Source organism: Anser cygnoides, chromosome 6 (assembly GCF_040182565.1).
Source record: "Anser cygnoides isolate HZ-2024a breed goose chromosome 6, Taihu_goose_T2T_genome, whole genome shotgun sequence".
NCBI classification, from domain to species: Eukaryota; Metazoa; Chordata; class Aves; order Anseriformes; family Anatidae; genus Anser; species Anser cygnoides.
In genome coordinates, this window is record NC_089878.1 from 18,060,649 (window position 1) to 18,085,956 (window position 25,308).

General features: G+C 40.3%; 1 protein-coding gene across 1 annotated transcript in view; it reads left to right on the forward strand.

Annotated features, from left to right (window-relative positions):
* Positions 1-25,308, forward strand: part of LOC106029845 (titin) — a 244,523-nt gene that overhangs the window by 195,053 nt on the left and 24,162 nt on the right. Inside the window, exons 282-297 of the mRNA XM_066999168.1 lie at positions 73-360; positions 940-1,530; positions 1,622-1,726; positions 2,214-2,411; positions 2,496-2,792; positions 2,906-3,493; positions 3,589-3,891; positions 4,023-21,128; positions 21,457-21,753; positions 21,857-22,444; positions 22,545-22,847; positions 22,988-23,284; positions 23,741-24,028; positions 24,115-24,414; positions 24,511-24,813; positions 24,975-25,280. Coding sequence (XP_066855269.1) covers positions 73-360; positions 940-1,530; positions 1,622-1,726; positions 2,214-2,411; positions 2,496-2,792; positions 2,906-3,493; positions 3,589-3,891; positions 4,023-21,128; positions 21,457-21,753; positions 21,857-22,444; positions 22,545-22,847; positions 22,988-23,284; positions 23,741-24,028; positions 24,115-24,414; positions 24,511-24,813; positions 24,975-25,280 — 22,158 coding nt within the window. The remainder of the gene's footprint in view (positions 1-72; positions 361-939; positions 1,531-1,621; positions 1,727-2,213; positions 2,412-2,495; positions 2,793-2,905; positions 3,494-3,588; positions 3,892-4,022; positions 21,129-21,456; positions 21,754-21,856; positions 22,445-22,544; positions 22,848-22,987; positions 23,285-23,740; positions 24,029-24,114; positions 24,415-24,510; positions 24,814-24,974; positions 25,281-25,308) is intronic.

Consider the following 25,308-nt stretch of genomic DNA (forward strand, 5'->3'; position numbering starts at 1 on the left):
TCTCCTATTTTTTATTTTCATTTTTATTTTTAGTTTGAAAGGACACTTACTATGCTTTTCTTCCTCTTCTAGAAACTCCTGGGCCAGTTGTGGATCTAAAGGCTTCAGCTGTGACAAAATCGTCCTGCAATTTAGTATGGAAAAAACCTGTCAGCGATGGTGGAAGCCGTATTTTTGCATATGTTGTGGAGGTTCTCACTGGTGAAGATAAATGGCAAGAAGTCATGCGAGCAAAAAACCTCCATTTTTCAATGAGAGATCTAAAAGAAGGACAAGAATACACTTTCAGAGTAAGAGCCCAAAATGATGCTGGATATGGAACTCCAACAGAGATCACAGTTGTGGCAAGAGATGATGTTGGTAAGAAACTGTTGAGGACTGGCTCGCTGCGCGTAATCACATTGATATCATGCAGCTGCAAGATAAGGAAATGGCGGATTACCGCACCCAGCTAGTCTAGGGAAACAAGAGCAAAGGCACGTACGCAAGGCTTGTCTGGGAACTCTTGTGAGAAATCCCAGGCAATTAGAAACAATGATAGTAGAGGGCATACTGCCCTGGGAGTTATAGTTAGATTAGAAAGGGGAACTAGCGGATAGAAGAATGCGGAACTAACAGATAGGGCAGTAGATGACGCTTACCAATAAGGAGCTTGGCTTTTGCAATATGTATGAGCTAATTATCCTGTACACGATAAAAGACAATTGAGCTATCCATTAAAGTTGAAGCATACCTAACACTCATATTGAGCGTTTGTGTCTTCCCTCCGTCGACAACAAGAAACAACTTCAGATAATTAATTCTTTTATCTAAACCACATTTATTTCATGCATAACATCATTGTTATACATGTGTACAAATCAGATGCCTTTAAAAGAGCATCTGAATTTTATCAGAGTTTATGCATAGTTGAATAATTGGTGCCTTGATTTTTCACAGTGGCTCCTGATCTTGATTTAAGAGATCTACCTGATTTGTGCTATGTAGCTAAAGAGGGTAGCAATTTCCGTCTTAAAATCCCAATTAAAGGCAAGCCTGTCCCAACTGTAACTTGGAAGAAAGATGAAGACCAGGCACTTACCGAGAGTGGAAGAGTTGCATTTGAATCTACAGCAGTTAACACCACCCTTGTAGTACGTGACTGCCAGAAAGCTGATGCTGGAAAATACACAATCACCCTGAAGAATGTCATTGGCAGCAAGGAAGGCACTATTTCTGTGAAAGTTGTTGGAAAACCTGGCATACCAACAGGTCCAGTAAAATTTGAAGAAGTCACAGCCGATGCCATAACCTTAAAGTGGGGTCCTCCAAAAGATGACGGTGGTTCAGAAATCACTAACTATGTCCTAGAGAAGAGAGATAATGTAAACAATAAGTGGGTGACTTGTGCCTCTGCAGTCCAGAAAACTACATTTAGAGTTACAAGACTTCACGAAGGAAATGAATATACATTCAGGATCAGGGCTGAAAATAAATATGGAGTAGGTGAAGGTCTTAAATCTGACCCTGTCATTGCAAAACATCCATTTGGTAAGTATACATTATAATTTAAAAAAAAAAAAAAAAAGTTTTACAGGTGATACTTATTTTTAATGCTTCTGCATTTTTTTATGTTGTTTAGATGTGCCAGATGCTCCTCCACCTCCCAACATTGTTGATGTTCGGCATGACTCTGTAGCTTTAACTTGGACTGATCCCAGAAGAACTGGAGGCTCACCAATCACAGGTATATCCCCAAAAGTCTCGTTAATATTACAGTTCTTAATACTTCTTTCTCTTTGCCAAAGGGTAAGATAAGGTGTTTATTATTTAAACTGAGTGAGTGAGTGAGTTAATGATTTCACTGTTTTCCTTCCTACTCTTTCTGTATGATGAAACTTTCAAAGGCTTACCTTAAAAATCAGGAAGAGACTAACTAAGAAACAATATTTTTGCAGAGAGACAAAACATCTAAAGAACAAATAACAAACTCAACTACATGTTACATCACTTGAGGCTGTAAAATCAGAAATTTGCATTTGCAAGCATCTCATTCTTACAATTACATACATCTTTAATGTATGTTCATATCCATTTCTTAATCCGGTTTTCAATGTTGTTCCGGCGCAATTCTTATGTGGCATGCCGTACAGACATTATGATATTTTGCAAAGCTAGGTTAAATGAAGATTTATAGAAAATTCCTCATTTTCACCTCATCATTTATCTTTTAGGTTATCACATTGAAGTCAAAGAAAGAAATAGTCTTCTGTGGAAGAGAGCCAATAAAACTCCAATAAGAATGAAAGATTTCAGAGTGACGGGATTAACTGAAGGACTGGAATACGAATTCAGAGTAATGGCAATCAATATGGCTGGAGTAGGTAAACCAAGTCTGCCATCTGAACCAGTTGTTGCACTTGATCCTATTGGTAAGTCATCAGAAGAACAAAAATAAAAATTCTGAAAGTTGAAATCACTCTTGTCTGACCATGGTTTATTGTTTTTTCTTTTAGATCCTCCTGGGAAACCTGAAGTTATCAATGTAACTAGGAACTCAGTAACACTCATTTGGACAGAACCAAAATATGATGGTGGACATAAGTTAACTGGCTATATAGTTGAAAAGCGTGATTTGCCCTCAAAAACTTGGACAAAAGCTAATCATGTGAATGTTCCAGACTGTGCATTTACTGTAACTGACCTTACTGAAGGCTCCAAGTATGAGTTCAGAATTAGAGCTAAGAACACTGCTGGAGCTATCAGTCCTCCATCTGAATCCACAGGAACCATAATATGCAAGGATGAGTATGGTATGTGGAAGATATCAGAAATAAATTTTATTTAACTCATTAAAACGTGTTTTTTTTTTTTACTTTCTTCTTGTTATGACAAACTTGTTTTGTTTTGTTTTGTTTTTTTACAGAGGCACCAACAATTGTTATTGATCCTACTTTGAAGGAAGGTTTAACAGTGAAAGCAGGAGACACAATTACAGTGTCTGCTATTAGTATTCATGGCAAACCACCTCCAACTTCAGCATGGTCAAAAGCTGGAAAAGATTTTAGACCTTCAGAGCTTGTGCACATTGAAACCACACCAACTTCTTCTACTCTAAACATCAAATATGCAACTAGAAAGGATTCTGGAGAATACACGATCACTGCAACCAATCCTTTTGGCACTAAGCAGGAGAGTGTACATGTGAAAGTTTTAGATGTTCCAGGACCTCCAGGGCCTATTGAGATCAGCAATGTTTCAGCAGAAAAAGCCACTCTTACATGGTCACCTCCTGCAGAAGATGGTGGTTCACCAATCAAATCATATGTTCTTGAAAAGAGAGAGACTAGTCGACTGCTCTGGACATTAGTTGCTGAAAATATTGAGAGTTGTAGGCATGTTGTTAGCAAGCTGATTCAAGGAAATGAGTATGTTTTCCGTGTATCAGCAGTAAATCAATATGGCAAGGGTGAACCAGTACAATCAGAACCAGTTAAAATGGTGGACAGATTCGGTAAGTAGAACAAGTTAAAAGGTTCAAGTGTGCTTTTATTAATCTCTGAAGACTTGATTTTTGTTTAAACTTTGTACTTTTTTCTTTCTTACCAGGTCCCCCAGGTCCTCCTGGAAAACCAGAAGTAACAAATGTGACTAAAAATACTGTGACAGTTACCTGGAAAAGGCCAGTAGATGATGGTGGAAGTGAAATCACAGGTTACTATGTGGAGAGGAGAGAGAAGAAAGGTTTAAGATGGGTCAGAGCAACAAAGAAACCAGTTTCAGATCTTAGGTGCAAAGTAACTGGTCTCCTGGAAGGAAATGAATATGAATTTCGTGTCAGTGCAGAAAATAGAGCAGGAGTTGGACCACCAAGCGATGCTTCAAACTCAGTCATATGCAAGGATGTTGCATGTTAGTATCATGCCTTTTGTTTTTCAATAGTGTGGTAGGTGGGGGATAAGTTCAGACAGTGTAAGAGTGACTTCCTCTGTAATGTAATGATGTCGTATAATATGGTATTTTATCTTTTGCTCACTTTTCAGACCCACCAGGTCCACCTGCAAATCCAAGAGTGACTGACACTACAAAGACAAGTGCATCTTTAGCCTGGGGCAAGCCTCATTATGATGGTGGTCTTGACATCATTGGCTATATAGTGGAGCATCAAAAGGAAGGAGAAGAAGAATGGGTAAAAGATACAACAGGGACTGCTTTAAGAATCACTCAGTTTGTTGTTGCTCATCTGCAGCCAGGAGCCAAATACAATTTCAGAATCTCTGCCATGAATGCTGTAGGTGTTGGTGAACCAGCAGTAATTCCAAGTGTGGAAATTAAAGACCGGGAAGAGATTCCTGACTTTGAATTAGATGCTGAGCTAAGAAGAACACTTGTTGTTAGAGCTGGGTTAACTATTCGGATTTTTGTGCCAATTAAAGGACGTCCAACTCCAGAAGTTACGTGGACAAAAGATGATGTTTCACTCAAAGGACGTGCCAGTATTGAAAATACAGACTCTTTTACACTCTTGATTGTCACAGAGTGCACCAGATACGATGCAGGAAAATATGTAATGACTCTTGAAAATGCTGCTGGTAAGAAGACTGGCTTTGTAAATGTAAAAGTCTTGGATACACCAGGTCCACCAATAAACCTTAAGCCTAGAGAAATAACGAAGGACAGCATCACCCTCCAATGGGATATGCCTCTGATAGATGGCGGTTCACGTATAACCAACTATATTGTTGAGAAACGTGAATCAACTCGGAAAGCATATTCAACAGTCACAACCAACTGCCAGAAGTGTTCTTTCAGGATTCCTAATTTGGTGGAGGGGTGTGAATACTATTTCAGAGTGCTGGCTGAAAATGAGTTTGGTATTGGTGAACCAGCTGAAACTGCAGAACCAGTAAGAGCTTCTGAGGCACCATCCCCACCTGAGAGCCTTAATATTATGGATGTGACACGAAACTCAGTTAGCCTGGCTTGGCCAAAACCAGAACATGATGGTGGTAGTAAGATCACCGGGTATGTAATTGAAGCACAAAGAAAAGGAACCAACCAATGGGCACACATCACAACTGTAAAAACACTGGACTGTATAGTGAAGAATCTAACTGAAAATGAAGAGTATACTTTCCAGGTTATGGCAGTTAACAGTGCTGGAAGAAGTGCCCCAAGAGAAAGCAGACCAGTTATTATCAAGGAGCAAATGATGCTTCCAGAGTTTGACCTCCGTGGTATCTACCAGAAAACAGTCATTGCCAAAGCTGGTGACAATATCAAGATTGAAATCCCTGTGCTTGGTCGTCCAAGGCCAACTGTGACTTGGAAGAAAGAAGACCAGATGCTTAAGCAAACACAAAGAGTAAATTATGAAAATACTGCAACTGCAACCATACTAACCATTAATGAATGTACACGAAGTGATAGTGGTCAATATCCACTGTCAGCTAAAAATATTGTTGGAGAAGTTAGTGAAGTTATTACAGTTCAAGTTCATGACATACCTGGACCTCCTACTGGACCAATCAAGTTTGATGAAATTTCATCTGACTTTGTTACATTTTCATGGCAGCCTCCTTTGAATGATGGAGGTGTACCAATAAGTAATTATGTTGTGGAGATGCGTCAAACTGACAGTACCACATGGACTGAATTGGCAACCACAGTGATACGTACTATATTTAAAGCTACTCGTCTTACTACTGGAGTAGAGTATCAGTTCCGAGTTAAAGCTCAAAATAGGTATGGAATTGGTCCAGCCATTACTTCAGAATCTGTTGTTGCAAACTATCCATTTAAGGTACCTGGGCCTCCTGGTACTCCTCAGGTGACTGCAGTCACCAAAGAAACCATGACCATTAGCTGGAATGAGCCAGTTACTGATGGCGGAAGCCCCATTCTGGGATATCATGTTGAAAGAAAAGAACGAAATAGCATTCTTTGGCAGACTGTAAGTAAAATGCTGGTATCGGGCAATATCTTTAAATCAACTGGACTTACTGATGGCATTGCATATGAATTCCGTGTTATAGCAGAAAATCTGGCTGGCAAGAGTAAGCCAAGCAAGCCATCTGAGCCTGTATTTGCTCTAGACCCAATAGATCCACCTGGTAAGCCAATACCTCTGAACATTACCAGACATGCAGTGACGTTGAAGTGGACTAAACCAGAATATAATGGTGGTTTTAAGATAACTGGCTACACTGTTGAAAAACGAGACCTTCCTAATGGCCGTTGGCTGAAGGCTAATTTCAGCAATATACTAGAGACTGAATTCACTGTAAGTGGTCTGACAGAAGATGCTGCCTATGAATTCCGTGTGATTGCTAGGAATGCTGGTGGGGCTGTCAGTCAGCCCTCTGAGCCATCAGATGCAATAACTTGTAGAGATGACATTGAAGCACCAAAGATAAAGGTGGATGCTAAATACAAAGACACCTTAGTGCTGAAAGCAGGTGAAGTTTTCCGACTTGAGGCTGATGTTTCAGGTCGCCCTCCACCGTCAATGACATGGACAAAAGGAGAAAAAGAGCTTGAAGACACAGCAAAATTAGAAATAAAAATAGCAGATTTCTCTACTGTTCTTATCAATAAAGATTCTTCAAGAAGAGATGGTGGTGCCTATACACTTACTGCAACAAATCCTGGTGGCTTTGCCAAACATATCTTCAATGTTAAGGTTCTTGATAGACCCGGTCCCCCAGAAGGGCCTTTGGCTGCGTCTGAAGTCACTGCAGAAAAATGTGTGCTGTCATGGTTACCTCCACTGGATGATGGAGGTGCAAAGATTGACCATTATGTGGTTGAAAAACGTGAAACCAGTAGATTGGCATGGACAGCTGTAGCCACAGAAGTTCCATTAACTAAACTGAAGGTTACTAAGCTGTTGAAGGGCAATGAATATGTGTTCCGTGTTATGGCTGTTAACAAATATGGAGTTGGCGAGCCTCTGGAATCAGAGCCCATTCTTGCTGTAAATCCATATGTGCCACCTGATCCACCTAAAACACCTGAAGTAACAGCAATTACAAAAGATTCTATGGTTGTCTGTTGGGGCCATCCTGATTCTGATGGCGGGAGCCCAATAACTAACTACATTGTGGAACGTCGTGACAGAGCTGGTCTTCGGTGGGTAAAATGTAACAAACGGGTTGTTACTGACTTACGTTATAAGGTGTCGGGACTAACAGAAGGCCATGAATATGAATACAGAGTCATGGCTGAAAATGCTGCTGGAGTCAGTGAGCCAAGCCCAACCAGTCCATTCTACAAAGCTTGTGACACTGTGTTTAAGCCTGGTCCCCCAGGTAATCCTCGTGTTCTGGATAGCAGCAGGTCCTCTATTACAATAGCATGGAACAAGCCAATATATGATGGTGGTTCAGAGATCACGGGTTACATGGTTGAGATTGCACTGCCTGAGGAAGATGAGTGGAAGATTGTAACTCCACCAGTAGGTCTAAAGGCCACTTCTTTTACCATCACTGACCTAAAGGAAAACCAAGAGTATAAGATCCGGATATATGCTATGAACTCTGAAGGTCTTGGAGAACCTGCTCTTGTTCCTGGGACTCCAAAAGCTGAAGAAAGACTGCTACCTCCAGAGATTGAACTTGATGCAGAACTACGTAAAGTTGTAACTATTAGAGCCTGCTGTACTCTAAGACTCTTTGTCCCAATTAAAGGAAGACCAGCACCTGAAGTAAAATGGACAAGAGAACAGGGTGAATCTTTGGATAGAGCAAGCATTGAATCAACAAGCTCTTATACTCTGCTTATTGTTGAAAATGTAAATAGATTTGATAGTGGGAAATACATGCTGACAATCGAAAACAGCTCAGGTAGTAAGTCAGCATTTGTGAATGTCAGAGTTCTTGATACCCCAGGGGCACCTCAAGATTTGAAAATAAAAGAAGTTACAAAATCATCTGTTACACTCACATGGGAGCCTCCTCTCATAGATGGTGGCTCTAAAATAAAAAATTATATTGTTGAAAAGCGTGAATCAACAAGAAAAGCTTATTCAACTGTTAATGCCAATTGCCACAAGACCAGCTGGAAAGTCGATTCATTACAAGAAGGCTGCAACTACTACTTCAGAGTCCTAGCTGAAAATGAGTATGGAATAGGCCTTCCAGTTGAAACTTCAGAATCAGTAAAAGTCTCAGAAAGACCACTTCCACCAGGGAAGATAACCTTGTTGGATGTGACAAGAAATAGCGTGTCCTTATCTTGGGAAAAACCTGAACATGATGGCGGTAGCAGAATTCTGGGCTACATTGTAGAAATGCAAAGCAAAGGCAGTGAAAAGTGGTCAACTTGTGCTACAGTAAAAGTTACTGAAGCCACTATCACAGGATTGATCCAAGGTGAAGAATACACCTTCCGTGTTTCAGCTCAGAATGAAAAAGGTATCAGTGATCCTCGCCAGCTGGGTATACCTGTTGTTGCAAAAGATCTTGTGATTCCACCAGCTTTCAAACTACTGTTTACCACTTTCAGTGTTCTAGCAGGAGAGGACTTAAAGGTTGATGTTCCTTTTGTTGGTCGGCCCAAACCAGCAGTGTTTTGGCATAAAGATAATGTGGCATTGAAGCAGACTACCAGAGTAAATGCTGAAAGTTCAGAAAATATCACAGTGTTAACAATAAAAGAAGCATGCAGAGAAGATGTGGGAGCATATTTAGTTAAACTTACAAACTCTGCAGGTGAAGCAACTGAGACCCTAAATATTGTTGTCCTTGACAAACCAGGACCTCCAACCGGCCCAGTCAAAGTAGATGAAGTAACAGCAGATAGTATTACCATTTCCTGGGAGCCACCCAAGTATGATGGTGGTAGTTCTATCAATAATTATATTGTCGAAAAAAGGGACACATCCACCACCACTTGGCAGATTGTGTCAGCTACTGTTGCAAGAACAACCATAAAAGCATGTCGGTTAAAGACTGGCTGTGAATACCAGTTCAGAATCACAGCTGAGAACAGATATGGGAAGAGTACATATCTTACTTCAGAGCCGATTGTAGCCCAATACCCATTTAAAGTTCCTGGTCCACCTGGAACACCTTTTGTAACAAGTGTCTCAAAAGACAGTATGGTGGTACAATGGAATGAACCAGTCAATGACGGTGGTAGCAAGATCATTGGTTATCACTTGGAGCGCAAAGAAAGAAATAGCATTTTGTGGGCTAAACTAAATAAAACGCCTATTCCAGATACCAAATTTAAGACAACTGGCCTTGAGGAAGGTCTGGAATATGAATTCAGAGTTTATGCAGAAAACATAGTGGGCATTGGAAAAGCAAGTAGAACATCTGAATGCTATACCGCACACGACCCATGTGACCCTCCAGGTCGTCCAGAACCTATAATTGTCACAAGAAGCTCAGTAACACTTCAGTGGAAGAAACCTGTATATGATGGTGGAAGTAAGATCACAGGCTATGTTGTTGAAAAGAAGGAGCTACCTGATGGTCGCTGGATGAAAGCAAGTTTTACAAATGTCATTGATACCCACTTTGAAGTAACTGGTCTGGTTGAAAACCAGAGGTATGAGTTCCGTGTTATAGCACGAAATGCTGCAGGTGTTTTCAGTGAACCATCTGAGAGTTCAGGTGCCATTACAGCCAGAGATGAAGTAGAACCACCTCATATAAGTATGGATCCAAAATACAAAGACACAATTGTAGTACATGCTGGTGAGTCATTCAAGCTTGAAGCCGATGTACATGGGAAACCAATACCTTCCATTCAGTGGCTAAAAGGTGATCGTGAACTGACAAATACTGCTCGTATGGAAATTAAAAGTACCGATTTTGCAACAAGTCTTAGTGTGAAGGAAGCCATTAGAGTTGACAGTGGTCAGTATATACTGTTGGCAAAGAATGTTGCAGGTGAAAAGAAAGTTCCTGTTAATGTCAAAGTTCTTGACAGACCTGGACCACCAGAAGGACCTGTTGAGATTACAGGTGTTACTGCTGAAAAATGCATGTTGTCATGGAAACCTCCACTACAAGATGGTGGTAGTGATATTTCACACTATGTTGTGGAAAAAAGGGAAACCAGTCGACTGGTTTGGACTGTTGTTGATTCAAATGTGCAGACCCTTAACTGCAAAGTTACTAAACTTTTAGAAGGAAATGAGTATGTTTTCCGCATCATGGCAGTAAATAAATATGGTGTTGGTGAACCTCTTGAGTCTGAACCAGTACTTGCAAAGAACCCATTTGTAGTGCCACTTCCACCAAAGGCACCAGAAGTCACCGCCATTACCAAGGATTCTATGATAGTTGTATGGGAAAGGCCAGCTTCAGATGGAGGTAGTGAAATCCTGGGCTACATCCTTGAAAAACGAGATAAGGAAGGTATTCGCTGGACAAGATGTAACAAACGCCTGATAAGTGAACTGCGATATAGAGTGACTGGACTGATAGAAAATCATGATTATGAATACAGAGTTTCAGCTGAAAATGCTGCTGGTCTTAGTGAACCAAGCCTGCCTTCCATTTACTATAAGGCATGTGATCCTATTTACAAGCCAGGACCACCCAATAATCCTAAAGTCACGGATGTTACAAGATCATCAGTTTTCCTTTCATGGGGCAAACCTATCTATGATGGTGGCTCTGAAATTCAGGGATACATTGTGGAAAAATGTGATGTAAATGATGGTGAATGGGCAATTTGTACCCCTCCAACTGGAATTAAGAATACCCATATGGAAGTAGAAAAACTAGTGGAAAAACATGAATACAAATTCCGCATCTGTGCGGTTAATAAAGTAGGAGTTGGAGAGCATGCAGATGTTCCTGGTTCTGTTATTGTGGAAGAAAAGATGGAGGCACCAGACCTTGACCTTGACATGGAATTAAGGAAGATTGTAAATGTGCGTGCAGGAGGTTCCTTAAGACTGTTTGTTCCCATCAGAGGTCGTCCAACACCTGAAGTAAAATGGGGTAAAATGGATGGTGAGATCAGAGAAGCAGCTATTATAGACACCACTAGCAGCTTTACTTCCCTTGTTCTAGACAATGTTAACAGATTTGATACTGGAAAATATACTCTGACTTTAGAAAACAGCAGTGGAACAAAGTCTGCCTTTGTCAGTGTAAGAGTACTGGATACCCCAAGTGCACCTGTTAATTTAAAAATTAGAGAGATCACTAAAGACTCTGTCTCACTTTCATGGGAGCCTCCTCTCTTGGATGGTGGAGCAAAAATAAAGAATTACATTATTGAAAAGCGTGAAGCGACAAGAAAGGCATATGCAGCTGTTGTAACAAACTGCCACAAGACTTCATGGAAAGTAGATCAACTTCAGGAGGGCTGCTATTACTTCTTTAGAATCTCTGCTGAGAATGAATATGGAATTGGCCTCCCTGCAGAAACCAGTGACCCAGTTAAAGTTGCTGAAGTTCCACAGCCTCCTGGGAAAATAACAGTGGATGATGTCACAAGAAACAGTGTTTCACTAAGCTGGGCAAAACCTGAACATGATGGTGGCAGCAAAATCATACAATATATTGTTGAAATGCAGGCAAAGGGTAGTGAGAAGTGGTCGGAGTGTGCTCGTGTGAAAACACTTGAAGCAGTTATTACTAACCTAACTCAAGGGGAAGAATATCTTTTTAGAGTAATGGCTGTAAACGAAAAGGGTAAGAGTGATCCTAGAGCCCTTGCTGTTCCAATAGTTGCCAAAGATCTGGTGATTGAACCTGATGTAAGACCTGCTTTTCACAGTTATAGTATTCAAGTGGGACAAGATCTGAAAGTAGAAGTACCAGTTGCAGGTCGACCTAAACCAACTGTTACGTGGCTAAAAGATGGCCAGAAATTAAGGCAGACAACAAGAGTCAATGTTAGTGATTTAACTGATCTCACTATACTTAATATTAAAGAAACTAGCAAAGAGGACAGTGGCACTTATGAAATCACTGTGGCTAATGTTGTTGGGCAGAAGTCTGCCTCTGTTGAAATTATAACTCTAGACAAACCTGACCCTCCAGTAGGACCCGTGAAGTTTGATGAAATAAGTGCAGAAAGTATTACTCTGTCATGGAATCCTCCAGTGTACACAGGCGGTTGCCAAATCACCAACTATGTTGTTCATAAGAGAGATACCACAACCACTGTTTGGGAAACAGTTTCAGCTACTGTTGCAAGAACTACACTGAAGGTGACTAAACTAAAAACTGGTTCAGAATATCAGTTCAGAATATTTGCTGAGAACAGGTATGGGCAAAGCTTTGCATTGGAATCTGCAATGGTTGTAGCACAGTACCCCTACAAAGAACCAGGACCTCCTGGCACACCATTTGTGACAATGGTTACAAAAGACTCCATGGTCGTACAATGGCATGAACCGATAAATGATGGTGGCAGTAGGGTGTTGGGCTACCATCTTGAGAGAAAGGAGAAAAACAGCATTTTGTGGACTAAAGTGAACAAGACTATTATTCAGGATACAAGTTTCAAGACAACTAACCTTGAAGAAGGAATTGAATATGAATTTAGAGTTTCTGCAGAAAATATTGTTGGTATAGGCAAAACAAGTAAAGTTTCTGAGTGCTATGTAGCTCGTGACCCATGTGATCCTCCAGGTCGCCCAGAAGCTATAATAATAAAGAGAAGTTCTATTACTCTACAGTGGACCAAACCAGAATACGATGGTGGAAGTAAAATTACAGGTTATATTGTAGAGAAACGTGACTTACCTGATGGTCGCTGGATGAAAGCTAGCTTCACAAATGTCATTGAAACTCAATTCACTGTAACAGGGCTTACTGAAGACCAAAGGTATGAATTTAGAGTAATTGCAAAGAATGCTGTAGGTGCAGTAAGTAAACCTTCTGACAGTACAGGGCCAATAACAGCAAGGGATGAAGTTGAACTTCCACGAATTTCAATGGATCCAAAATATAAAGACACAATTGTTGTAAATGCTGGTGATACATTCAGACTTGAGGCTGATGTTCACGGAAAGCCACTACCAGCTATTAAGTGGTACAAAGGAGATAAAGAGCTTGAGGAAACTGCTAGATATGAAATAAAGAACACAGATTTCAGTGCATTAATAATTGTAAAAGATGCTATTAGAGTTGATGGTGGACAGTATATTTTAGAAGCTTCTAATGTTGCAGGAACAAAGACAGTACCAGTAAATGTAAAAGTCCTGGACAGGCCAGGCCCTCCTGAGGGGCCTGTCCAAGTGACAGGAGTTACAGCTGAAAAATGTTCATTGGCATGGGCTCCTCCTCTTCATGATGGTGGCAGTGATATTTCTCATTACATTGTAGAGAAAAGAGAAACTAGTCGCCTAGCATGGACTGTTGTTGCTTCAGAGGTTTTACCTACAATGCTCAAAGTAACAAAACTCTTGGAAGGAAATGAATATATTTTCCGTATTATGGCAGTTAACAAGTATGGGGTTGGTGAGCCATTAGAATCTGTGCCGGTGATGATGAAAAATCCATTTGTAGTTCCTGGTCCACCAAAGGCCTTGGAAATTACCAATATCACAAAGGATTCTATGACTGTCTGCTGGAACCGACCAGATAGTGATGGAGGTAGTGAAATCATAGGTTACATTGTGGAAAAGAGAGATCGAGCAGGCATCAGATGGATAAAATGCAATAAACGACGAATTACAGATTTGCGATTAAGAGTTACAGGATTAGCAGAGGATCATGAGTATGAATTCAGAGTTTCTGCTGAAAATGCTGCTGGAGTGGGTGAGCCAAGCCAAGTTTCCCCTTACTTTAAAGCTTGTGACCCCATATTCAAGCCTGGTCCACCTACAAATGCCCATGTCGTAGATACCACCAAAAGTTCAGTTACACTTGGTTGGAGTAAACCTATTTATGATGGTGGTTGTGAAATCCAAGGATACCTTGTAGAAATCTGTAAAGCAGATGAAGATGAATGGTCACTTGTTACTCCACAGACAGGTGTACGTGCTACTCGATTTGAAATCACAAAGCTTGTTGAACATCAGGAATATAAACTACGAGTGTGTGCTCTCAACAAGGTCGGTGTAGGAGAGGCTGCATCAGTTCCTGGTACTATTAAACCAGAAGACAAACTTGAAGCTCCAGAACTTGATATTGATTCAGAACTAAGGAAAGGGATAGTGGTTAGAGCTGGTGGGTCTGCAAGGATTCATATACCATTCAGGGGACGACCAACACCTGATATCACGTGGTCTCGAGAAGAAGGTGAATTCACGGATAAAGTTCAAATTGATAAAGGCATAAACTACACACAACTCTCAATTGACAACTGTGATAGAAATGATGCTGGAAAGTATATTCTTATGTTGGAGAACAGCAGTGGTTCTAAATCTGCATTTGTTACCGTAAAAGTCTTAGACACACCAGGGCCACCACAAAACTTAGTAGTAAAGGATATAAAGAAGGATTCTGCTGTATTATCTTGGGAACCACCCATTATCGATGGTGGTGCAAAGGTGAAGAACTATGTAATAGACAAGCGTGAGTCAACCAGGAAGGCATTTGCAAATGTCAGTGCTAAGTGTGGCAAGACAAGCTTTAGAGTTGAAAATCTTACAGAAGGAGCAATCTATTACTTCAGAGTCATGGCTGAAAATGAATTTGGAATTGGCGTTCCAGCTGAAACCACAGATGCTGTGAAAGCCTCAGAGCCACCTCTGCCTCCTGGAAAAGTAACTCTCACTGATGTGACTCAGAGAAGTGCATCACTCACATGGGAAAAACCTGAACATGATGGAGGTAGCAGAATTTTGGGATACATTGTTGAAATGCTGCCTAAAGGAACAGAAAAATGGAGTGTTGTTAGTGAGACCAAAACATGCACCGCAGTTGTGTCTGGTCTGAGTCCAGGACAGGAATATCAATTCCATGTGATTGCCTACAACGAAAAAGGCAAAAGTGATCCCCGAGCACTTGGAGTTCCTGTGATAGCTGAAGACTTGACAATTGCGCCAAGTTTCAAGCTGATGTTTAATACATATAGCGTACAGGCTGGAGAAGATCTAAAGGTAGAAGTACCATTTATAGGTAGACCCAAACCTACTATTACTTGGACAAAAGATGAGCAGCCACTGAAACAGACAACCAGATTAAATATTCAGGATACATCAACATCAACTATCTTACATATTAAGGAAAGCAACAAAGAGGACTTCGGTAAATATACAGTAACAGCATCAAACACAGCAGGTACAGCAACAGAGCACCTGAGCATCATTGTATTGGAGAAGCCTGGCCCACCACGAGGACCTGTGCGCTTTGATGAAGTTAGTGCAGACTTTGTTGTTTTATCATGGGATCCACCTGATTATACTGGTGGCTGTCAGATAAGCAACTATATAGTGGAAAAGCGTGACACAAGCACTACCACGTGGAGTATTGTGTCAGCAACTGTTGCAAGAACAACTATCAAATCAACAAAGCTTAAAACAGGTTCTGAATACCAGTTCAGGATTTCTGCTGAAAATAGATATGGAAAGAGCTCTCCTTTGGACTCTAAGCCAGTTGTTGTGCAATACCCCTACAAGGTGCCTGGGCCACCTGGAACACCATTCGTAACAGCAGCTTCCAAGGACCATATGATTGTACAATGGAATGAACCAGTTAATGATGGAGGAAGCAAAGTTCTTGGCTACCATCTCGAACGTAAAGATAAGAACAGCATTCTTTGGATGAAACAGAACAAGTCACTCATTGCAGACACCAAATATAAAACAGATGGCCTTGAAGAAGGTCTTGAATATGAGTTCAGAGTTTCTGCTGAAAACATCGTTGGCATTGGCAAAGTCAGCAAAGTGTCAGAATTGTTTGTTGCCCGAGATCCATGTGACCCACCTGGCCGCCCCGAGGCCATTGTCGTTACAAGAAATAATATCACACTGAAGTGGAAGAAACCAGAATATGATGGTGGAAGCAAAATAACTGGATATATTGTAGAAAAGAAAGAACTACCAGATGGTCGGTGGATGAAAGCCAGCTTTACAAATGTGTTAGAAACAGAATTTACAGTAAGTGGTCTTGTTGAAGACCAACGATATGAATTTAGAGTCATTGCAAGAAATGCAGCAGGTTGCTTGAGTGAACCATCTGAAAGTACAGGGCCCATTACTGCCAGAGATGAAATTGAAGCCCCATGGGCTTCACTGGATCCTAAATACAAAGATGTAATTGTTGTTCATGCTGGAGAAACCTTTGCTCTTGAAGCTGATATCCACGGCAAACCTATTCCTGACATTGCATGGTCAAAAGATGGTAAAGATCTTGAAGAAGCAACTGCAAGAATGGAAATTAAATCTACCATTCAAAAAACAACTCTTACTGTCAAGGACTGTGTAAGAGTAGATGGAGGTCACTATACTCTTAACCTCAGGAATGTGGGTGGCACAAAATCTATACCTATCACTGTAAAAGTTCTTGACAGGCCAGGACCTCCAGAAGGACCTTTGAAGGTTACCGGTGTCACAGCAGAAAAATGCTACTTGGCATGGTCTCCACCTTTACATGATGGTGGTTCTAGTATCTCACATTATATCATTGAGAAGAGAGAGACAAGCAGGCTTTCATGGACACAAGTAGCTACAGATGTGCAGGCTCTTAACCACAAAGTAACCAGACTCCTTGCTGGCAATGAGTACATTTTCCGTGTAATGGCAGTGAACAAATATGGAACTGGAGAACCCTTGGAGTCTGAGCCAGTTGTGGCTCGTAATCCGTACAAACCCCCTGGTCCTCCTTCAACACCTGAAGTTTCAGCAATCACAAAAGATTCTATGGTTGTAACATGGGGTCGTCCAGAAGACAACGGGGGTGCTGAAATCGAAGGTTACATACTTGAAAAACGAGACAAAGATGGTGTCCGGTGGACAAAATGTAACAAGAAAAGGCTGACAGACTTGCGATTCAGAGTAACAGGTCTTAGTGATGGGCATTTCTATGAATTCAGGGTTTCTGCTGAAAATGCTGCAGGTATAGGGGAACCCAGTGAGCCATCCATTTTCTATCGTGCTTGTGATGTTTTATATCCACCAGGTCCACCAAGCAATCCAAAGGTTACAGATACTTCCAGGTCATCAGTTTCCCTTGCCTGGAGTAAGCCCATTTATGATGGTGGTGCTCCAGTTAAGGGATATATAGTAGAAGCAAAAGAAGCAGCTGCTGATGAATGGACTACCTGCACCCCACCAACAGGATTACAAGCAAAACAGTTCACTGTAACAAAACTTAAAGAGAACCAGGAGTACAACTTCCGCATCTGTGCCATTAACTCAGAAGGAGTAGGAGAACCTGCTACTATACCTGGTACAGTTATAGCAGCAGACAAGATTGAACCTCCTGAAATTGAACTTGATGCAGATCTCAGAAAAGTAGTTACTGTACGTGCTAGTGGTACGTTACGTCTGTTTGTCACCATCAAAGGAAGACCAGAACCTGAAGTTAAATGGGAGAAAGCAGAAGGAACAATTAGTGATCGAGCTCAGATTGAAGTCACCAGTTCCTATACAATGCTGGTAATTGACAATGTGAATAGATTTGATAGTGGTAGATATAATCTAACTTTAGAGAACAACAGTGGCAAAAAATCAGCTTTTGTTAATGTCAGAGTGCTTGATACGCCCAGTGCACCCATAAATCTGACAATCAGAGAAGTGAAAAAAGATTTTGTAACACTAGCCTGGGAACCACCACTTATTGATGGTGGAGCTAAAATTACCAACTATGTAGTTGAAAAGCGAGAATCCACAAGAAAAGCATATGCCACGGTTACAAGCAACTGCACTAAGAATTCCTTCAAAATTACTCAACTGCAAGAAGGATGTAGTTACTACTTCCGTGTTCTAGCTGTAAATGAATATGGGGTTGGCTTACCAGCAGAAACACCTGACCCAATTAAGGTTTCTGAACCACCTTCTCCACCTGCAAAGGTCATTCTTGTTGATGTGACTCGCAACTCTGCTTCAATTAAATGGGAAAAGCCAGAGAGTGATGGTGGCAGTAAAATTACTGGTTATATAGTAGAAATGCAAACCAAAGGAAGTATAAAATGGAGTGCATGTACCCAAGTGAAAACATTAGAAGCAACAATAACAGGCTTAAGCATGGGAGAAGAGTATAGTTTCAGAGTGATTGCTATTAACGAAAAAGGAAAAAGTGATCCAAGAGAACTTGGTGTCCCAGTTGTTGCAAAAGATATTGAAATCCAGCCATCTGCCGAGCTCCTTTTCAACACATTCACTGTGAAAGCTGGAGATGATCTTAAGATTGAAGTGCCATTCAGAGGGCGACCTCTTCCATCCATTAGCTGGAAGAAGGATGGGAATCCCTTAAAAGAGACAACCAGGGTAAATGTTCAGACATCAAAGACTTCAACTTCACTATTCATTAAGGAAGCTTCAAATGAAGATTTGGGACATTACGAATTACATCTTTCAAATACTGCTGGATCATCAACAGCTTCTTTAACTGTAGTTGTCCTTGACAGACCAGGACCACCACTTGATGTTCATATTGATGAAGTTAGTGCTGATAGTGTAACTCTGTCTTGGAAACCTCCTGAATATGATGGTGGGTGCCATATTAGCAATTACATTGTAGAGAAGCGAGAAACTACCACAACAACATGGGATGTAGTATCTGCAGCAGTTGCAAGAACATCAATTAAAGTAGCTCGACTTACCACTGGTTCTGAATATCAGTTCCGTATTTGTGCAGAAAATCGGTATGGGAAAAGCACTTACACTAATTCTCCATCTGTTGTGGCAGAGTATCCATTTAAGCCTCCAGGACCACCTGGAACTCCTCATGTGGTACACGCAACTAAAACTTCCATGATTGTAACATGGCAGATACCAGTTAATGATGGAGGTAGCAGAATACTAGGGTATCACTTGGAGCGTAAAGAAAGAAGCAGCATTCTTTGGGCAAAAGTCAACAAAAGCCTTATACCGGATACACAAATGAAAGTTACAGGTCTTGATGAAGGACTGCTATATGAATATCGTGTATATGCTGAAAACATTGCAGGCATAGGCAAATGCAGTAAATCATGTGAACCAGTTGCTGCAAGAGATCCATGTGATCCTCCTGGTCAACCAGAAGTTACTAATATTACAAGAACATGTGTCTCACTGAAATGGACTAAACCAGAATATGATGGTGGAGCTAAAGTAACAGGATATATTATTGAACGCAGAGAGATACCAGATGGTCGCTGGCTAAAGTGTAATTTTACTAATGTGCAAGAAACGTATTTTGATGTAGGTGGACTTACAGAAGACCAGCGATATGAATTCCGTGTGATTGCAAAGAATGCTGCTGGACTTTTCAGTCAGCCGTCTGAATCAACTGGACCTGTGACTGTAAAAGATGATGTAGAGGCTCCAAGAATTATGATGGATGTCAAATTCAGAGATGTTGTAGTTGTGAAAGCCGGAGAAGTGTTTAAAGTCAATGCTGATTTTGCAGGACGGCCAATTCCAGTGATTTCGTGGACAAAGGATGGCAAAGAGCTTGAGGGAAAAGCTAGAGTTGAAATAGCCTCAACAGACAACACTACTGCAATAACTGTTAAGGACTGTATCCGAGGTGATTCAGGACAGTATGTACTAACATTACAAAATATTGCAGGAACAAGATCTTTGGCAGTTAATTGCAAAGTACTTGATAGACCTGGCCCACCTGCAGGCCCATTAGAAATAAATGGCCTTACTGCTGAAAAGTGTCATTTATCATGGGGACCCCCTCAAGAAAATGGAGGTGCAGATATTGATTATTATATTGTAGAAAAACGTGAGACCAGTAGAATTGCATGGACTCTTTGTGAAGGAGAGCTTAGAACAACATCCTGTAAAGTGACAAAACTGCTGAAGGGTAATGAGTATATTTTTAGAGTGATGGGAGTTAACAAGTATGGTGTTGGTGAGCCTCTAGAAAGTGTTGCTGTCAAAGCCCTAGACCCATTTACAGTTCCCAGTCCACCTACATCTTTAGAGATAACCAGTGTGAGCAAAGATTCAATCACTTTGTGCTGGGCAAGACCTGAGACTGATGGAGGCAATGAGATCTCTGGCTATGTAATTGAAAGACGTGAGAAAACTAGCCTAAGATGGATCCGGGTAAACAAAAAGCCAGTTTATGATTTAAGAGTGAAATCATCTGGTCTCCGTGAAGGATGTGAATATGAATTCCGAGTTTATGCAGAAAATGCTGCTGGCCTCAGTCTTCCGAGTCAAAGCACACCATTGATTCGGGCAGAAGATCCAATTTTCTTGCCATCTCCCCCATCTAAACCTAAGATTATGGATTCTACAAGGTCAAATATCACAATTGGGTGGACAAAACCACTATTTGATGGAGGTGCTCCAGTAACTGCATACACAGTTGAATACAAGAAAATTGATGAAACTGACTGGACAACTGCTATTCAGAACTTAAGAGGTACAGAGTACACAATAACTGGGTTAGCATCAGGCTCTGAGTATGTCTTTAGAGTGAGATCCATCAATAAAATTGGTGTCAGTGAACCAAGTGATATCTCAGAACCTCAGGTGGCAAAAGAAAGAGAGGAGGAACCTACTTTTGATATTGATAGTGAAATGCGGAAGACACTAATTGTAAAAGCTGGTGAATCATTCACAATGACAGTTCCTTTCAGAGGCAAACCAGTCCCAAATGTAACATGGAACAAACCAGATACTGATCTCCGTACACGAGCAAGCATCGATATTTCAGATAATCGCACATCTCTTACTATTGAAAAAGCAACAAGAAGTGATTCTGGAAAATATACATTGACATTACAAAACATCCTCAATACTGCTACCTTGACTTTAGTTGTCAAAGTTCTTGATACTCCTGGCCCACCATCTCATATTGCAGCAAAAGATGTAACTAAAGAGTCTGCTGTGTTATCGTGGGATGTTCCTGAAAATGATGGTGGGGCACCTGTGAAGAACTATATTATTGAAAAACGAGAAGCTAGCAAAAAAGCATGGGTCACTGTGACCAATAATTGTCACCGTCTGTCATATAAAGTAACTGGCTTACAAGAAGGTGCCATTTACTACTTCCGAGTTTCTGGAGAAAATGAGTATGGTGTTGGAATGCCTTGTGAGACCAAGGAGGGAACTAAAATAACAGGTATGTTTCACTAATAAAAATAATTTAATATTATGTAGCAATACATATTCTAAAATGTTTACTTCAAAATAATATAAAAATGTTAAATCTATTAACTGTAAGAAAGGTAAATATGTGGTGGTTATGTCTGTGGTTTTACAAAAGTAAATGCTAAGTAGTAGCTTGAATGTTAAGTTTTGCTTGCATTTTACTTAAAATGTTTCTAATATACGAATTCATTAAAAATATATTTTCCCAATCCAGATGGCATTCCTATGTAATTGTAACATAAAAAGGAAATACTTCGTATATTGCTTAAGCTGTTAAACTTTTTTTTTTTTCTTGTCAGAAAAACCCAGCCCACCAGAAAAACTGGGAGTAACAAATGTCACAAAGGACAGCGTTTCTCTTTCATGGCTAAAACCAGAACATGATGGTGGAAGCAGAATTGTGAGCTACCTCATTGAAGCTCTTGAGAAAGGACAGCAAAAATGGGTTAAGTGTGCAGTTGTAAAGACAACTCATCATGTTGTCCATGGTCTTAAGGAGAATGTTGACTATTTCTTCAGAGTGTCTGCAGAAAACCAAGCAGGTTTAAGTGATCCTAAGGAACTACTGCTCCCTGTTACAGTTAAAGAACAATTAGGTAAGCTTCCTGACATGAGACAAAAGTTGATATACATTAAATTGGGTTCATACTTCAAAAGAGATAATATTTTTTAATGATTTGAAAATGTTTTCTTTTTCAGAATCTCCTGAGATTGACATGAAGGGCTTCCCTCATAATACTGTGTATATTCGAGCGGGTTCAAACCTGAAAGTTGAAATTCCAGTTTCTGGAAAACCATTACCAAAGGTGACATTGTCAAGAGATGGTGTCCCACTCAAACCCACCATGAGATTTCACACCGAAACTACAGCAGAAAGTTTCATTATTAACCTTAAAGAAAGCGTAGCTGCTGATGCTGGCAGATATGACATTACTGCTGCCAACTCGAGTGGCACCACAAAGTCATTCATTAATATTGTTGTGTTGGATAGACCAGGTCCTCCTGTTGGTCCTGTTGTCCTTAGTGATATCACTGAAGAGAGTATAACACTCAGATGGCAGCCACCAACTTATGATGGTGGAAGTCAAGTTACCAACTATATTGTACTGAAAAGAGAAACAAGCACTGCTGTCTGGTCTGAAGTGTCTGCAACTGTGGCTAGAACTGTTATTAAAGTCATGAAGCTTACAACAGGAGAAGAATACCAATTCCGCATCAAAGCTGAGAACCGTTTTGGCATTAGTGATCACATTGACTCACAATGTGTGGTTGTCAAGCTTCCTTACAGTAAGTAATATATTTCTCACACTGTACATCAACATTTTAATGTTCAGATGTTTGAAGTCTCATTTTGTTAACAATTAATCAATTCTTTTGATATCATCAGCTACCCCTGGTCCTCCTTCTACACCATGGGTCACTAATGTCACCCGAGAGAGTATTACTGTTGGATGGCATGAACCAGTCACTAATGGTGGCAGTGCAGTCATTGGATACCACCTGGAAATGAAGGACAGAAATAGTATATTATGGCAGAAGGCTAACAAGACCCTCATTCGTACAACTCACTTTAAGGTCACCACCATCAGTGCTGGCCTTATCTATGAATTTAGAGTTTATGCAGAAAATGCAGCTGGCATTGGAAAAGCAAGTCATCCATCTGATCCAGTCCTTGCAATTGATGCTTGTGGTATGTATTCTCCAGAAGATAAAGAAGCCCAACCACTGAAGTAATGTTTACCCATCCCCACCCCCCATGATACTCTGTCTTATACAGGAAGCCAAAACAGCCGTTATTCATTACAAATACTTTCATGTTTCCTACTTCAGAACCACCAAGAAACGTTCGTGTCTCAGATATCTCGAAGACTGCTATTACTCTGTCATGGAAGAAGCCAGCATTTGATGGCGGTAGCAAGATCACTGGATACATCGTAGAAAAACGTGATCTTCCAGATGGCAGATGGACAAAAGCTAGCTTCACCAATGTTATTGAGACTCAGTTCACAGTATCTGGTCTGACACAGAATTCTCGGTATGAATTCCGTGTCTTTGCTAAGAATGCCGTTGGTTCCATTAGTAATCCATCAGATGTAGTGGGTCCTATTACATGTGTTGATACATATGGTAAGTGTTTTGTAATGATATAATGGTATCATTTTATGTTACTAGAAAGCTTAAAGGCAGCACTACTTTGCAGAACCACAGCTTTTTTAATACAGAAAGCTAATTTACCTTGATTGATTTACTAAGCTTGAATGATTTTGAGCTATTTGGGCATGGTTGTAATGAGCATCTTTGGCTGTATCTGCATTTTTACAGTCTTATGATATTTTTATTCTTTTGACAATGGAAGTCAGCCCATGGCCAAAGTGATAATATTTATACATTTTGTTGCCTTTTTGGTAGTGTTAGTTCTAACTTGTTCCAGGATTCTGATTTAAGTTATGCATGCTAGCTTTACTTTAACCAATATTTACAAAATGCCTGTAACTGTTCACTTAGAAAAAATATTATTTATTTTATCTTTATTAAATACAAGTTTAAAATAACTATGTTTTTTTTTTCTTATTTTTTCTTAAGGTGCACCTGAAATCGATGTACCACCGGAATATACAGAAGTGGTAAAATATAAAGCAGGAACTTCAGTTACATTAAAACTAGGCATCTCAGGAAAGCCTGTACCTACAATTGAATGGTTCAAAAATGGCAATGAGTTACAAACCAGTGCACTACTCTCAATGGAAAACACAACAGAATTTGCTTCTATACTCATCAAGGATGCAACCCGACTCAACAGTGGAACTTATGAATTAAAACTGAAGAATGCCATGGGTTCAGCGTCAGCCCATGTTAGAGTACAAATACTTGGTATGTCTTGAGATATGACTGTACTACATTATTAAACAGTAATCTACTAATAAATACTTACATATGATTTCTTGCACCTTCCACAGACAAGCCAGGACCCCCAAGTGGACCTATACAGTTTAAGACAGTCACTGCTGAAAAGATTACAGTAATGTGGGACCCTCCAACAGATGATGGTGGTGCACCTGTAACACACTATGTTGTTGAAAAGCGGGAGACAAGTCGGGTTGTATGGTCTTTAATTTCTGAAAAACTGGAGGGGTGTATTGTAACTACAACAAAACTCATCAAAGGAAATGAGTATGTGTTCCGTGTCCGTGGTGTGAACAAGTTTGGAGTTGGTGATTCACTGGAGTCTGAACCAGTTATAGCCAAAAATTCATTTGGTAAGAAACATATAAAATAGCTAATGTAACTGGATCATCTTGTGTATTATTTGTACATGGTATTGATCAACTAACATATATGTATTTTTATTTCAGTTGCGCCTGGACCACCTAGTGTACCAGAAGTCACAATGATAACCAAAAGTTCTATGACTGTTGTCTGGAATAGGCCCACTGTTGATGGAGGCAATGAAATATCAGGATATTTTCTTGAGAAACGTGACAAGAAAAGTCTTAGTTGGTTCAAGGTTACTAAAGAAACCATTCGTGACACCAGACAGAAAGTAACAGGTTTGACTGAAAATAGCGAATATCATTTCAGAGTTTGTGCTGTCAATGCAGCTGGACAAGGTCCATTCTCTGAAGCTTCTGACTTCTACAAAGCCGCAGATCCTGTTGGTAAGAGACAATCACAATATGTCTAATTGGTTAGAGATCAGTGGACAGCGAACAATTAGGGTGGCTTGCATAAATATAACTGAGACAGATTTTTTTCCTTTTTATGATTAAATGTAAGTATGTCTTTTGATTGATTTATTTTTTTTAACTATAACTTACAGATAAACCAGGCTCACCAACAAAGTTGAAGGTTGTGGATACAACGAAGACATCTGTCACCCTTGGCTGGATTAAGCCTGCTTATGATGGAGGAAGTCCAGTTACAAGCTATGTGGTTGAGAAAAGGGAGGGTGAAGAGCAAGAATGGACTGTAGTCAGCACTAAAGGAGAAGTGAGAACAACTGAGTATGTTGTATCCCACCTTCAGCCAAGTGTTAATTACTATTTCCGTGTGTCTGCTATAAATTCTGCTGGACAAGGAGAGCCTATTGAAATGACAGAACCTGTTCAAGCTAAAGATATTCTTGGTACTGTACCTTTCAGTGACTTACCACT